Source organism: Dipodomys merriami, unplaced genomic scaffold, assembly GCF_024711535.1.
Source record: "Dipodomys merriami isolate MVZ:Mamm:240054 unplaced genomic scaffold, mDipMer1.0.p SCAF_2, whole genome shotgun sequence".
Classification (NCBI taxonomy): domain Eukaryota; kingdom Metazoa; phylum Chordata; class Mammalia; order Rodentia; family Heteromyidae; genus Dipodomys; species Dipodomys merriami.
This window is the reverse complement of record NW_027203381.1, coordinates 80,197,588-80,212,171: the sequence shown is the minus strand read 5'-3', so window position 1 is coordinate 80,212,171 and position 14,584 is coordinate 80,197,588. Positions and strand designations below refer to the sequence as shown.

Here is a 14,584-nt window from a genome sequence, read left to right as displayed (position 1 = left end):
ACAACTCCACTTTCAGTTTTCTGGTGGTTAATCGGAAATAAGCGTATCAAGGAGACTTTGTTGCCAGGACTGGCATTGAACAGTGATCCTCAGCCTTCTGAGTAGCTAGTGTGCCTGCTGTGACTGAGAAATCTTAATCACACCATTTCTCAGAAATTTAAACAGTAATGACAGGAACTTCTATTTACTTCTTCTAACCCATCTATTTAACTTTACTAAGTCCATGACAGTTTCTAGTCACCAGTAAAATCAACGCAGTTCAGCAACTTTTTTTTTCTTTTTTTTTCTTTCTTTTCTTTTTTTGCTGTCCTGGGGTTTGAACTCAGGGGCTGGGCTCTGTCGCTGAGCTCTTTGTGTTCAAGGCTAGTGCTCTACCACTTGAGCCATAGCACCAGTTCCAGCTTTTTTGAGTAGTTTATTGGAGATAAGAGTCTTTCAGGATCTTTTCTGCTTGTACTGGCTTTGAACCAGGATCTTCAGATCTCAGTTTCCTGAGTAGCTAGGATTACAGGTGTGAGCCACCAGCACACAGCAGTACCGAAACTTTTAAAGATGAATCCTCTGGATCAAGGGGAAAATAAAACTTAAAACAACAACTTCAACATTTTACTCATTGAATGTTTTCTACATATGTAAACTACATATTGTAGATTAGAGACAAAAGTGCTATTTTAGAACATTTTAGAGTTATGAATGGATTTAAGTAAAACTTAAATTGCCTCTTTTTTGTGAGGTTCTAAAAATAAGATTGTCACCCACATGTATATTTCTGCCCCTAATGCAGTCATTTTTATTGAACTATATAGGCATTGGCTGAAATCCATGATAGGTGACCAGAAAGTACAGGAAATTTGTAACTGTTGGGAGAGGAAGTCCTAAAATTAGAATTTTATTTCTGACCCATCATTAAAAAGCAGTATCATCCTGAAGATAATTAATTTAAAGCAAAAACAATTGTCCCCTAAATGCTATTATTTCTAAGCACAAAACAGGAATGCTTGGAATTACAAACCTATGGAATCTTTTCCTCAACTAAAGCTCTGTGCAGAGTAACTACTGATTTTGTGAAAAATTTATAAGAAGATTACTAAGGAAATGAGACTGTGAAGATAAATTACTAAAATAATCTATGATAATGGTGAGTTTCTTGAACAAATTTTGCCATTAGATGGCACCTGAGTTACCACCCATCAGTACGCTAAAGCTTTTAGCACGATAAAGCATAGAAACTTTGAGAATATTCATCTAATGAGTTATAATATCTAGGTACTCAAAGACTATTTATCCAGGGGCTTTTAATAGAATAGGGGCAGTAAACATTGACCGAAAACATTGCACAAGTAAGTGACATGTAATACGATAGCCAGCTTGGGATGACTCTGAACCGCAGTTCTCAGATCTCAGCCTCTCCAGTAGCTAGAATTATAGGCATGAGCTTCTGTTGCTTTTTTTTTTTTTAATGCTCATTTACTTTGTATGTATTATCTGGTCTAGTCTTCACAGCAATTCCAGAGAGTAACTCAGAAATTTCAAGTAAAATCTAAGCCAGATCTAGTCCAGAAGCCAGCCAAATTGCTGTCGCTAGGGTAGAAATTAGAGAAGAGGTCAAAACACGAGTCTTGAAAACACATAAGTAGGGCTGGGAAGGTGGCTCAGTGGTAGAGCACTTGCCTTGCATGCTTGAGGCCCTGGGTTCGATTCCTCAGCACCACATAAGCAGAAAAAGCTGGAAGTGGTGCTGTGGCTCAAGTGATAGAGCGCTAGCCTTGAGCTGAAGAGCTGAGGGATAGCGCCCAGGCCCAGAGTTCAGGGCCCCCCCCCAAAAAAAGAAAAGAAAACACATAAATAGAAATCTGTTGGAGGCAGTTTTCATTAGCAAAAACAATGACAAAAATTAGAAAGAAAATGCATTGCCATAAAACTAGGGAAAGATAAAGTTTCAAAATAGAAAAAAATCAAGATCAAATCACCTGGAGAAAACAATCTGAAAGTAATAATGAAGAAGCTTTATGATCAATAGCAAGAATGTCACCATGACCTTTAAGATCTGTAAGAAAAATATTTTGGTAAAGTGATAGAGTGGAAACCAGACTAGAAAAGGCTGAGAGCAGAGGCAACTGCATCCACAGATGTAGACTTAGTCTTTCAAACATTCTGCCTCCCAAAGAGTGAAAGAAATGAGATCGTGTCTTCTTTACCTGTTCAGATCAAACTTCAGAAAATGTATCTAAAGTAACCACTTTTGTTCTTTCTCATCTCCCTACTATCAACCTACTAGCCTCCCTGTACTTAATTTCCCAACTCATGCCTCAGTTTCAGAAATCGTAGTGGTTCTGAGTTTACTTACTATCGAATTGCATCAATTTTACTTCCTTCCTCCTGTTTAAGGTTAAGTACTCAATTGATGGATTATATTGTCTCCTCTCCAATCTTGGATTTTCCTCTCTTATAGAGATGAAAGAGGTAATTATGGTTCTTAGAACCCAATTTTAATGCTTATTCTATTATTATTTCTATCACTACTCTCATTGTGGGCTCATTCACTCCATAAATGGTTCACAAACCCTGGAATTTGCCACATTTCCCCTTCTCTGTAACCGTCCTCTAAAATGGGTTTAAGTTCTGTCTCCACAAACTTCCTTCCCAGCAATCAATGTGACATTATTAAACCTTCAAAAGTAAGACTTGCAGCATAGAAATTCTTGATTCCTCCTTCACAATAAACTGTGTACTAAATGCTGCTACTATTACATAGGATATTGCTGACACTTTAGTCTCCAAAAATATTGCCTTATTTTCCTTTTCAGAACCAACAGATGGCCTATTATCATCTACTTCATAATACACAGATTCCTGTTTAGTGATCAAGAATTTGAAATCTAGCCTTACTTCCTACTATATGATACACAATCTCTGCTCTATCAACATAAAAGTCATTCTCTCCAAGAACCATCGTGCCTTTGCACTTGTTGCTCATTTTCTCCCAATTTCTTTTTCTGTAATTATTTTTTTTTTTTTTTTTTTTTTTGTCGGTCGTGGGGCTTGAACTCTGGGCCTGGGCGCTGTCCCTCAGCTCTTCAGCTCAAGGCGAGCACTCTACCACTTGAGCTACAGCGCCACTTCCCCAATTTCTTTTTCTGAATTCCCATATCTATCCAAATCTATTGTTCAGGCCCAACTCAAAACACATCTCTCCCAGAGAGAAAAACACACCATACTTTTGACATTCTTCAAATCTAAACTCGGTTGCTAGGCCATTATTAGATTTACCAATTTTAAATGTTTCCCAAGGGCTTTATCTTAGCCCTGGCTTCCTAATTTAGCTTGTTATAACTTTTAGGCACTATTCTCTACACAAACACCTCTATATATAATGCTTTTAATAAGGACTTATGATTTGTATTAATTGCTTAAGAATAAATAGAGTAAAACATAGCTATAAATTATAGTAACAACTTCACAACTATCACACACCAGGAAACAAAGAAAGGACTGAAACGAGTGAGAATTAATCTTTTCTGTTCCACAATTGCTTTTCATCTCGTCCATCTTCAATCTGCTGAACCTACCAAGACTAGATTTTATCTCCTCTAGTTACTGCCTGCCCTCTAGTGGAAGATAGTGAGAAATGAATAAAAATTAGCCCCCAAAAGAGAATATATATATATATATATATATATATATATATACATACATACATGCACACACACATATAGATAGATAGATAGATAGATAGATAGATAGATAGATAGATAGATAGATAGATAGATAGATAGATAGATAGATAGATAGATAGATTCAAGGTTTTCTTTTAACCACTCCTATTATCAAGATCAATAACTTGGCATTATTTTAATTGGAACAGAAAAATAAAATTTAGCACAATAAAACAAATCTAGAAGATGTTAGGGCTGAAAGAAGAAAGAAATGGTAAGCATAGAGCATAAAGAATGGAAGAAAAAAGAACCCAGGTACAAGGTTGCAAACCTGGCTCAGAAGTAGATTATTTAGATTATTTACATTATTTTGCCCCCCCCCCAGGTATTTTCTTAGTATATCTTGTTTAGCAGCTACTACACTGCTTGAAGTTATGAACAAATAGAAAGTAAAGAAAGCAAACCAAAAGACAGCTTATGTTTTTCATTGATAATAGGTCAATTCACAGATATCATAAACCAAGAAACAAAGACAAGCCTGAAATTAATGAGATTGACTCCTTTCTTTTTATCTCTTCCTCCAGGTCAGCTCTCCTGTTCCTTTGTAAATATATCTTTCATATAGTAAGTTATTTCCTTTGGCAGTACAGTTAACAATGCAGTAATAATAAAGTGGAGAGGTCATTGCTCCATGTAGTTTCTCATGACTTATTCAAAACCATTTGGTAACTTCATCACCAAATCACTTTACATAAAGCAAATGGCTTTTTCATATCTTGATTCAAAACACTTTGATAACTTTAAAATGACACAAGCATAGGCATCAACAATGTGATGAACATAGGCTCTCCTCCTCCTTACATCAAGAAATAGATGTTTTGTGTGTGTGTGTGTGTGTGTGTGTGTGTGTGTGTGTGTGTGTGTGTGTGTGTGTGTTTTGGTCAGTCATGAGGCTTAAACCAGGGCATGGGTGTGCTGTTCCTGAGCTCTTCAGTCCAAGACTGAGCGCTCTACCACTTGGGCCACAGCACCACTTTCTGTTTTCTGGTGGTTAATTGGAAATAAGAGTCTTTCAGACTTTCCTGCCAGGGCTGGCTTTGAAACTCAATCCTCAGATCTCAGCATCCTGAGTAACTAGGATTATAGGCGTGAACCACCAGTGGCTAGACCTATCTTTTCTTTAAGATTGAAATGATCTACTTCTTTCATCTTATTTTTTTTCCCTTTTGTAAAAGTAATAGTTCAAGTTGTCATTGACAGCTCCTTGCCTACCTAGATTCCTTTGCCTAACTGGGTTCTTCACAGATTTCTAGAAGACTTTACTACAACAAAATCACAATTATGGAAAGATTCAGATCACGTGTTCTGTTTAAGTAATAGTCCATTAAGTTTAACTAAATTTTACATCTAACTTTTCATAACTAAATATTAGCTCAGCTTTTTTCAATAGTGTTATGGGAAGCATGCTCCTTAGTGAAAAACATAAAGGTTAAAAATTGAGGAATACCAATTGGCCAACATGCATTGTACTCAGAAATTGACATGCTGAGTTTAAAATTCTTTCTACAACCACTTTAAGATAATTTAATTTTTTTAAATATTGAGTAAAACTGCCCCTCAAATGTTTTATCATGATTGCTGATATATGCTATCAGTAAGCATATTCTCCTATCCACTAACTTGTATCTAATCTTGGTCAAATCATTTCACCTCTCTAAGCCTTAGTTTCTGTATTTGTAATATGGAGAAATATCTTCCATGCCTACTGTACTTGGTTGCTGCAAAGATCAAAGAAGAAATGTTTTTGATAATTCTTGACAGAAAGGTACATTAGTAGAGAATGGTAATTTAATGCGTGCTCACTAGTAAGAATAGCATGTGACTTTTTTTGCTGGAAAACAGACAAAAAAGATTTTAAAGTTATTCAGATGAAGAGAAAGCACCCTTTTCCCCTTTCAATCATCATTTGTAAAATTTAAAACCACCTATACTGTCCCCTTACAGCTGCTCCATCTACTAAGAGTGAAACCTGAAAACTCCCTCCCACACCAGCTCCTACCAACCCTTGGTAGTGAAACAAGGACACCCCCACAGTTGCCCCAAATTCTCTCCCACTCCTAAGGAGCCCAGTAATTAATTAATCCTGTAATTCAGAAAGTGTCTCCTATAGCCCATATATCTTCAAGATAAATACAAACATTCTAGTACAACTGTATGCATATCGTATTTTTTAATCCTTGTCATAGAAAGTCATTGAAATAAACATTCACTATGTATACTATTAACAATGTAGATCCAGGTAATATAGGATAATTTTCTCAATTTTTTTAAGCAAGAAGGAAGACACAATGAAAACCTAAGTGGCTTTGATTGCTACTAGTATATGCCTTATTTTTCTTCCCTCCTCCAAAAAAAGGGGGGATGGGAAGAGAGAGGATAAGAACTGTAGAAATGCATATAATCATCATAAAATAAATAAGAAAAGACAGAAAGCAAGGGTGATTCAGTAATACAAATCTGGAGGTAGTTCCTCTGTCTCTAGGATTGCAACTGGCTTGCATTGTCCCAAGCTCGAGATCTCCCATCAGGTCTCTGACCTAGCTTTCTCTCAAAGGGAATTCAGACTCACCAGCCACTGAAAGGGTTAACATCAGGAGTAGCACTAGGTCCAAAATTCGCTGACGACTGAGCATTGCTGTTTTCTTGGTTTCTGCCCTTCACTCTGTACTTTTCCTCCTCATAGATAGAAAAGCAGCATGTAGCATGGCGAAGCTCCCTCTGGTTGGTTGCCTTTGTGGCTCTGGATCCTCTTAGCCCAGCCACAGCAGAGCACTCCTTTCCCTCAGCACTTTCTTATCCTCATGAGCTATTTGCACCTGATGAGTAACTTGGGAGAGAAGAGACTCTTCTCTGGAACTTGACACAGCACTAGATTTCCTGTATGAAGCACTGAAGCAAAGACGGAGGAAGCAGATTGTCTGAGAGAGCTTTCAGCTCATTGGCTCTCCTCTCACTTCTGCAGCTCACAGATAAGCTCCAGTAAGGCACTGAAGCAGGCCCAAGATAAACGGATTTGTCTAAACCTTCACGAAAAAGTACTTGCTAGTCCCTGCCTGTAAATTTCCCAGTAACTCTTAGAGGTTTCCTCCAGGTTGAAGAGGTCTACAGTCTCAGAAGTCTGCGAGAGAGTATCTCCCCTTGATAATCCTTTGATGAGACTGCTGTCTAGAATGGAGTCTGCACGCAACTCAATAAGCATCATTCATGTATGAAATTTCCATTGCCACTTCTAAAAAAAGCAAACAGTGGCTTATCACAACATAGGGTCTTTCTGTTGTAGAAGTTGAAAGTTTGAAATTGGTATCACAGAATTACAATAAAGGTGTAGACAGGGCTGGAAATTCATGGAAAGAATCTTTCCTCTTCTTTTTGAACTACTACATGATGTCTGCATTTCTTGGCTTACTGCTCCATCATGCCAGCCTTTACTCCATTGCTGAATCACTGCTGTGATTGGGACATTCCTAAATGCCTAAATCCAAGAAACCTTTGTGATCATTTTGGTCTTGGATAATCCAGGATAAGGTCTCTACTAAAGACCTTTAATTACATCTGCAAAATCCATTTGTGTGTGTGTGTGTGTGTGTGTGTGTGTGTGTGTGTGTGTGTGTGTGTGTGTTTGTGTGCATGTCAGTAACTGCCAGTTATTAATACTTAAAGTGCACTTAGAAGACATTTGAGAGGAAAAAGAGAAAAAAAATGTGTTAAGAATTTTCTACCCCAAGACAAAACTCTCCAAGAAAGGGAAGAAAACATTTCAAACAGGAAAAAAAAAAAAGATTAAACAACATGCACTTTTTTCCCCTAAGTTAGCAGTTCCATCTTCCCTCTTGCCAAAAATTAAACTATACATATTTCCTCTTCCTCTTCTCAGTCTTTCCTTCAGTATAATCAGTTTGATTCAGACAGTAAAATTAGACCCTTACAGACCCTAAAAGGCATGGAAGGCTTGAGGATATGAGCTACATAAATGAGGGTGCTAGAGTAATCTCTTCTGTCCAAAGTAAGCCAGCCTCAGAAAAATCAGTGAAGAAATGTCACTTAAATCATAGCACTCAGGTTTTCTACCACACAAAATCATTAATATTATGGATTTGATAACAGGCAGATCTAGTATACTACTCAAGTAGTCCAGTGATACTGATTACTTTTCCTCAGTTAATAACTACTTTCCTCTTGTTTGTTTGTTTTTTCATTATCTTTAAGTAGTTGTGCAGAGGTGTTTTAGTTCAATGTATCAGTTTATGAGTACATTTCATCTTGATCAGTGTCAAGATAACTTTTCTCCACTTCTTATATTGACATGAGGTTTATCTCTTGATGATCACTTATTTTAAAACCTCAATGACATATCAAAATCTAAAGCTGAGAAAGGCAATGCCAGAATCTCAAAGCAAGAACAATTGTTCTATGTTTGGTAACCTTGTGCTCTTACAACTCAACTCCTCTGTTGGAAATTTCAGGCAACAACATTCGTAGCCACACACTTCAACACTTACATGAGATCAGACCACACTCTGTAGCTAGCAGTGTAAGAATCAAGTGAGTGGTGTCAAAAAAAAAAACATAGAGTTAACAACAGATTCCCCCAAGATTTTTCTCTTTATCTCTTAGCTCTACCACCCTCAAATCTTACTCCCCCAGTCTCCCAACTCCTTTTACTTTGGACAGAGAACAGATATTTAAAATAATAAAGGGATCAAGAATTTGTTAGAATAGTCATAGCAGTATAGTAGGAGACAAATTAACATGGCTGGGTAGATGGCACCTCTGTACATCTGAAGATCCCAAATTCTGCTTGTGGGTTTTCTTTAAGCACAGTAACCTAAGCAATAACACAGAAGAGTGGGAAAGAATCAAGAAAAAAATATTGCTGAAGCAGAAACTCAAATCTTTTATTCCACCATTCTTCCAAGTCTTTTTTTATTTTTTAATAAACAACAACTACAGCAAACCAAACCAGGGGAAAAAAATGATGCAGGTTAATGTTGTGATTGACCAAAACAAAAAGTAAGCTTATTAATTAGAGACCCTTTATGGCATAATGCCCCCAAATTGGCACTATTGGTTTGCTCAAAATGGACTATCTTCCTACAAATGTTATTAAAATAGACTTTTTTGTCTAGATTTCCTATGTCAGATTTACACTTATCCACAAACTGAAACCATTTAAGATGAAGACATTGCACTCTCCCCTTGAGATCCTTCCTCATTTCATGCTAACATGGATTCTTAAAACAATGACACTATGACCTTGTATTGCTCACCCCATGTTCCCTGGGTCCCTTGTTCCTAGCACCAGTGCTAGATTTCCGCCTTCACTGCCTAGGGATCCAGTACCTACCTGTTCCTCCTGCCACAGATGAATTCTCTAACTATGTATCCTTAAAAAGGGGGGGGGGGAGGCTAAATACCTGCTTGCCTTGGTATCTTTACTTTTGTTTAGTTCTCTAGATTAGATATCTAGCCTGACTTAACCTTTCATTTATACAAGTACATACACATGCATGCATGTGCAGGTGTGTATGCACCAAGCACACATATCCTCCTCACACACACAAACACACAAACAAACAATCATGGAAATAAAGTAGCAGCTCAATAGTCCCGATCCCTTCACTTTATCCTATCACTCAAGAACAATATACTAGTTTCCTAAAAGTGAGAGACAGGGGCTGGGAAGGCGGCTCAGTGGTAGAGCGCTTGCCTTGCATGCATGAGGCCCTGGGTACCATTCCTCAGCACCACATAAGCAGAAAAAGCTGGAAGTGGTGCTGTGGCTCAAATGGTAGAGCGCTAGCCTTGAGCTGAAGAGCTGAGGGACAGCGCCCAGGCCCAGAGTTCAAGCCCCACAACCAACCAACCAAAAAAAAAAAAAAAAAAAAAGTGAGAGAACAATGTGTAACAGTATGGTCTGTGTGTGTTTGTTTCTATGTGTGTTGTATACCGCTGATAACAGAACTCAGGGCCTTGCACATGCTGAGCAAGCTTTGCGCATCTGAGCTACATCCCCCACGCTTGGTGGGCTGGCACAGGGTCTCTACACAGTTCATGCTAGCCTCAAAATTGCAATCCTAACATGGCCACGGAACAGTAGGGAAACACCGCAGCTCTCCAACCAAATAGAGTTCTGGTTTGAACACTCTGTTTCTTCAAAAGACCGACAACGATAAAAGGGCGATTACTCAGAGAGAAACAGGAAGTGAAAAGAAAGAAAAAGGAAAAACTCCAGAATCTACACCAAGCTTCCCCCACCCTTGCTGCGGGCGGGCCGCTCCAGCGTGGGGCTCCGCGCTGGGCCTCCAGCCGCCCGGCGCAGGACCCACCAGGGACCACAGAGCCGCAAGCCTCCCGAGCCTCCCAAGAGCCAGTGCCCACCCGGAGAATACAAACAGAAAACTTGGAATGCAGAACCCGCAGGAAGACCCTCCACGGCCCAGCACCTCGGCCGGGACAGCCCAGCCCAGCTCTGGGTGGCAGCGGCAGTGGCAACGATGGTGGTGGTGGTGGTGATGAACCACCCCAGATGCGGAGCCCATGGGCCTCTCCACATCGGCCTGGGGGAACAGCCCAGCCCAGGCTCTCAGCACCTGTCTGGGGCCGTGGTAATTGCGGTGGTACCAGACTTGCAGCGCGGTGCAGCAACTTTCTGCACCAGCCCTAGTAAGCGTCGGGTCCAGCCCAGGGTGACCCCAGTCTCCCTGCAGGGCACAGCGCCTTCCTGCACAGGCCTGCATAAGCACCCCAGCCCAGCCTGGGGTGGCAGGGGCAGCCGTGGTGGGGAAGTGGCAGCAGCAGCAGCAGCAAGCAACCCTAGACTCCCAGCCCTGCATCTCTCTCCCCGGCCCTCAGAAGCAACCCAACCCAATTCGGGGCTGCAGTGGCTGCAGTGGTAGTAGCAAATGACCCCAGACTTGCAGTGCAGCGCATAGCCTTTCTGCACCGGCCCTCGTAAGCGCCGGGGCCCAGCCCAGGGCGACCCCAGACTCGCTGCGGGGCACAGTGCCTCCCAGCACTGGCCTGCATAAGTGGCCCAGCCCAGCCTGGGGTGGCCCATGGAAGCAGTTCAGCCCAGAGCAGCGTGGCAGCTGTAAGGAACCCCAGACCAACAACACCAAACAGGACAGCATAAACAGTGTTAAAGACTGTGAAACACAGACCCAGCCTGCACCACCACCCAGCATAGCCCACAATCATCTCAATGATCGTGGAATATGGTGTTGAACAGCAACCTACAGTGCACAAAACCAGCCATCTGCCACAGCACCAGTACCAGGATAAACCATCTCAAATGCCTGTCCCTGACTGGTCAGGATCTGAGTACACACCCCAGCAGAGGGTGGAGAGTGTCTGCCCACCACAAACTTAACAGGAGTAAGCCCTATGTGAGTCAGACCAGCAGCTGGAAAGCGGCCCCTCCCACAACAGCACCTTGGACCAGGTAAAATACTCTCAACCAGCCCAGAAACTGAGAGCAAGCTACATCAATTAATCCAGGAACAAATCTAGAACCAGTCAAAGGTAGCTACCTAGTGACCAAAACAATCAGGGCCTGGAATTGGTCTCCAACAATCCTTGAATCCACATGCGAAAATCACAGAGAAAAATTACAAAATTCCTCAACAGCCAAGAGAGTAAACCAGACTCCAAGGCCAGCAACTACACAGGGGAGAATGCCAGTGGAAGCGAAAAAGAAATGGAAGACAAATGCTACATCCAAGAGATGATAGAGGCAGTGACTTTAAAATGAGAAATAGATTCGAAATTTAAAGAACAAACGAATGAGCTATCAAAAGAGATCCAGGCCTTCAAACAAGAAATATACACAAAAATATATACACACCTCGCTAAAAGATGAGATTAGTACTCTATGGAATGACATAGAAAATATAAGTGGCTCAATCTCCTCCATGCAAAATTGTTTCCTCCATGCAAACCACAAGGGAAGCCACAGTTAATAGAATAAATGAAATGGAAAATCGAATATCAGATACTGAAAACAAAATGCAGGCACTGGGAAAAAAAAGTTACACTCAAAACATGCCAAAGGGAAGCCCAAGAACAAGCAGACAGTGCCAAGAAATTTAACCTTTGTCTAATTGGGGTGGATGAAGGTGAGGAATTTAACCTTTGTCTAATTGGGGTGGATGAAGGTGAGGAATACCAGAATAAAGGAATGCAATGCAGCACATATTCAGTAAGATCATCACTGAAAACTTTCCCAGTCTTAAAAGAGAAAATCTTACCTACATAACAGAGGCCTACAGAACACCTAACAAGTAAGATCCCAGGAGGAACACTGCAAGGCACATTATGGTAAAAATGCTAGACTTCAGCAATAAAGAAGCAATCTTGCATGCAGCAAAAGCATATACTACAATGGGAAAAAATTAGGATCACTGCAGATCTCTCCACACAGACACTGAATGCAAGGAAAGCCTGGGAAAGTACAATCCGAGCTGAGCCCTGAGAACCAACAACTGCCAGTCCAGACTGGTATATCCAGCAAGGCTAGCATTCACATTCAAGGGAGAAACTAAAATTTTAAATAGAAAAGAAAAAATAAATGAATTCATAAACAATGAACCAGCATTACAAAGAATATTGAGTGGGAATACAATCCAAAGAAAGCATTCAAGAATGGGATCCAGACCAGTTAGCTATCATTAGGAGATTAACTTAGTAAACCCAGGAGAAAAGGAAAGAAGAAAAACTTAGGAAAGTAGAAAATGACAGAAAACACAATATACCTCTCTATAGTAATCATAAATATTAATGGACTCAATTGACCAATCAAAAGAAAAAGAACTGCAGATTGGATCAGCAAACAAGATCCACCAATTTTCTGTCTTCGAGAGACTCACCTCACAGTCAAAGATAAAAGCAAACTCCAACTGAAAGGATGAAGGAAGATCTACTATGCAGCAAGAAGGCAGGAGTTGCCATTATGATATCTGATAAAATAAACTTTACACTAAAATCCACTATGAAAAGACAAAGGTCACTATATATTAATACAGGGAACAATCTAAGAAGAGGACATCACCATTGTCAATCTATACACCCCAAACATCGGTGCACCCAAATATATTAAGCAAATACTCTTAGAGTTACAGGAAATGATGGATCCAAATACAATAATACTAGGAGACGTTAATACTCCACTCTCACCAAAGGACAGGTCCACCGACCAAAGAACTGGCAAAGAAGTCTCTGAATTAAAGAAAAAGTTAAACCTAAAATCACTAGGTGGAGTGAGATAACCAAAATAAGAGCTGAAATTAATGAAATAGAGACTAAGAAAACTATAAATAAAATTAATAAAACAAAAGGCTGTTTTTTTTTAAAAAAAAATCATCAAAATCATTGGACCACTGGCAAGATTAACTAAAAAAAAGAAGAGAAGAGACCCATCAATAAGATCAAAGATGCCACAGGAAAAATTACAACAAACATCCAAGACATCCAACAATCATAAAGAAATATTTCCAGACTCTATACTCACATAGGAAGGAAAATCTAGCAGAAATGGATGAATTCCTAGAGAAATACAAATAGCCCAAACTGAACCAAGAATAAATAAAACAATTAAATATGCCAATAACCTACAATGAGATAAAGGAAGCAATCAGAAACCTTCTAACAAGGAAAAGTCCAGGACCAGATGGATTCACTACAGAATTCTATAAGACCTTTAAAGAGGAACTAGTACCCATATCCTCAAGCTCTTCAGAGAAATAGAAACAGAGGGAGTAATACCAAACTCATTCTATGAAGCCAATATCACACTCATCCCCAAACCAGATAAAGCCCAACAAAAAAAGAGAACTACAGACCAATCTTTTTGATGAACACAGATGCAAAGCTCCTCAATAAAATTCTAGCCAACAGAATCCAGAAACATGTCCAAAAAAAATCATACCTTATGACCAAGTAGGCTTCATCCCAGAGATGCAGGGATGGTTTAACATACATAAGTCAATAAATGTAATCCCTCACATCAACAGATCCAAGACCAAGAACCATATGATTATCTCCATTGATGCAGAAAAGGCTTTTGATAAAATACAACACTCATTCATGTTAAAAGCTCTGGAAAAAAATAGGAATAGAAAGAACATTCCAAGAAACAATAAAAGCCTTATATGACAGACCAACAGCCAATACCATACTTACAGGGGAAAAACTAAAAACAGGAACAAGGCAAGGATGCCCACTCTCCTCACTCCTCTTCAATATAGTTCTGGAATCCTTAGGCAGAGCAAAAGGGCAGGAAAAAGACATTAAAGGGATCCCCACAGGGAAGAAGTTAAACTATCTCTTTTTGCAGATGACATGATTTTATACCTTAAAGATCCCAAAGGCTCCATCCCCAAACTCTTAGAGCTTATAAACCACTTTGGCAAAGTAGCAGGATACAAAATTAACCCACAGAAATCAATCGCCTTTCTGTATACCAACAATGTACAAGCAGAAAGGGAAATCAAGGAAACAGCCCCATTCATAATAACCTCAAAAACAATAAAGTATCTAGGAATTAACCTAACCAAAGATGTAAAGGATCTATTTAATGACAACTATAAAAGCCTAAAAAAGGAATCATAGAGGATATCAGGAAATAGAAAGACCTTCCATGTTCCTGGATAGGCAGAATTAATATAGTGAAAATGGCTATACTGCTAAAATTGATACACACATTCAAGGCAAATCCCATTAAAATCCCAATGAGATACTTTACTGAAATATAGAAAACAGTCCAAAAATTCATATGGAACAACAGAAGACCTAGAATAGCCAAAACAATTCTAGGCAAAAGAAACAAGCAGGAGGGACCACAATACCAAATTGCAAGCTCTACTATAAAGCCA

General features: G+C 39.6%; 1 protein-coding gene across 2 annotated transcripts in view; it reads right to left on the bottom strand.

Moving 5' to 3' along the window:
- The window catches only part of Cd200r1 (CD200 receptor 1), a 31,869-nt gene extending 25,280 nt beyond the window's left edge, over nucleotides 1-6,589 (bottom strand). For both annotated transcript variants that reach the window (XM_070030246.1, XM_070030247.1), the window contains exon 1: nucleotides 6,286-6,589. In XM_070030246.1, the coding sequence (XP_069886347.1) occupies nucleotides 6,286-6,349 (64 nt within the window). In that variant the 5' untranslated portion in view covers nucleotides 6,350-6,589. The remainder of the gene's footprint in view (nucleotides 1-6,285) is intronic.
- Nucleotides 6,590-14,584: the final 7,995 nt, after the last annotated feature.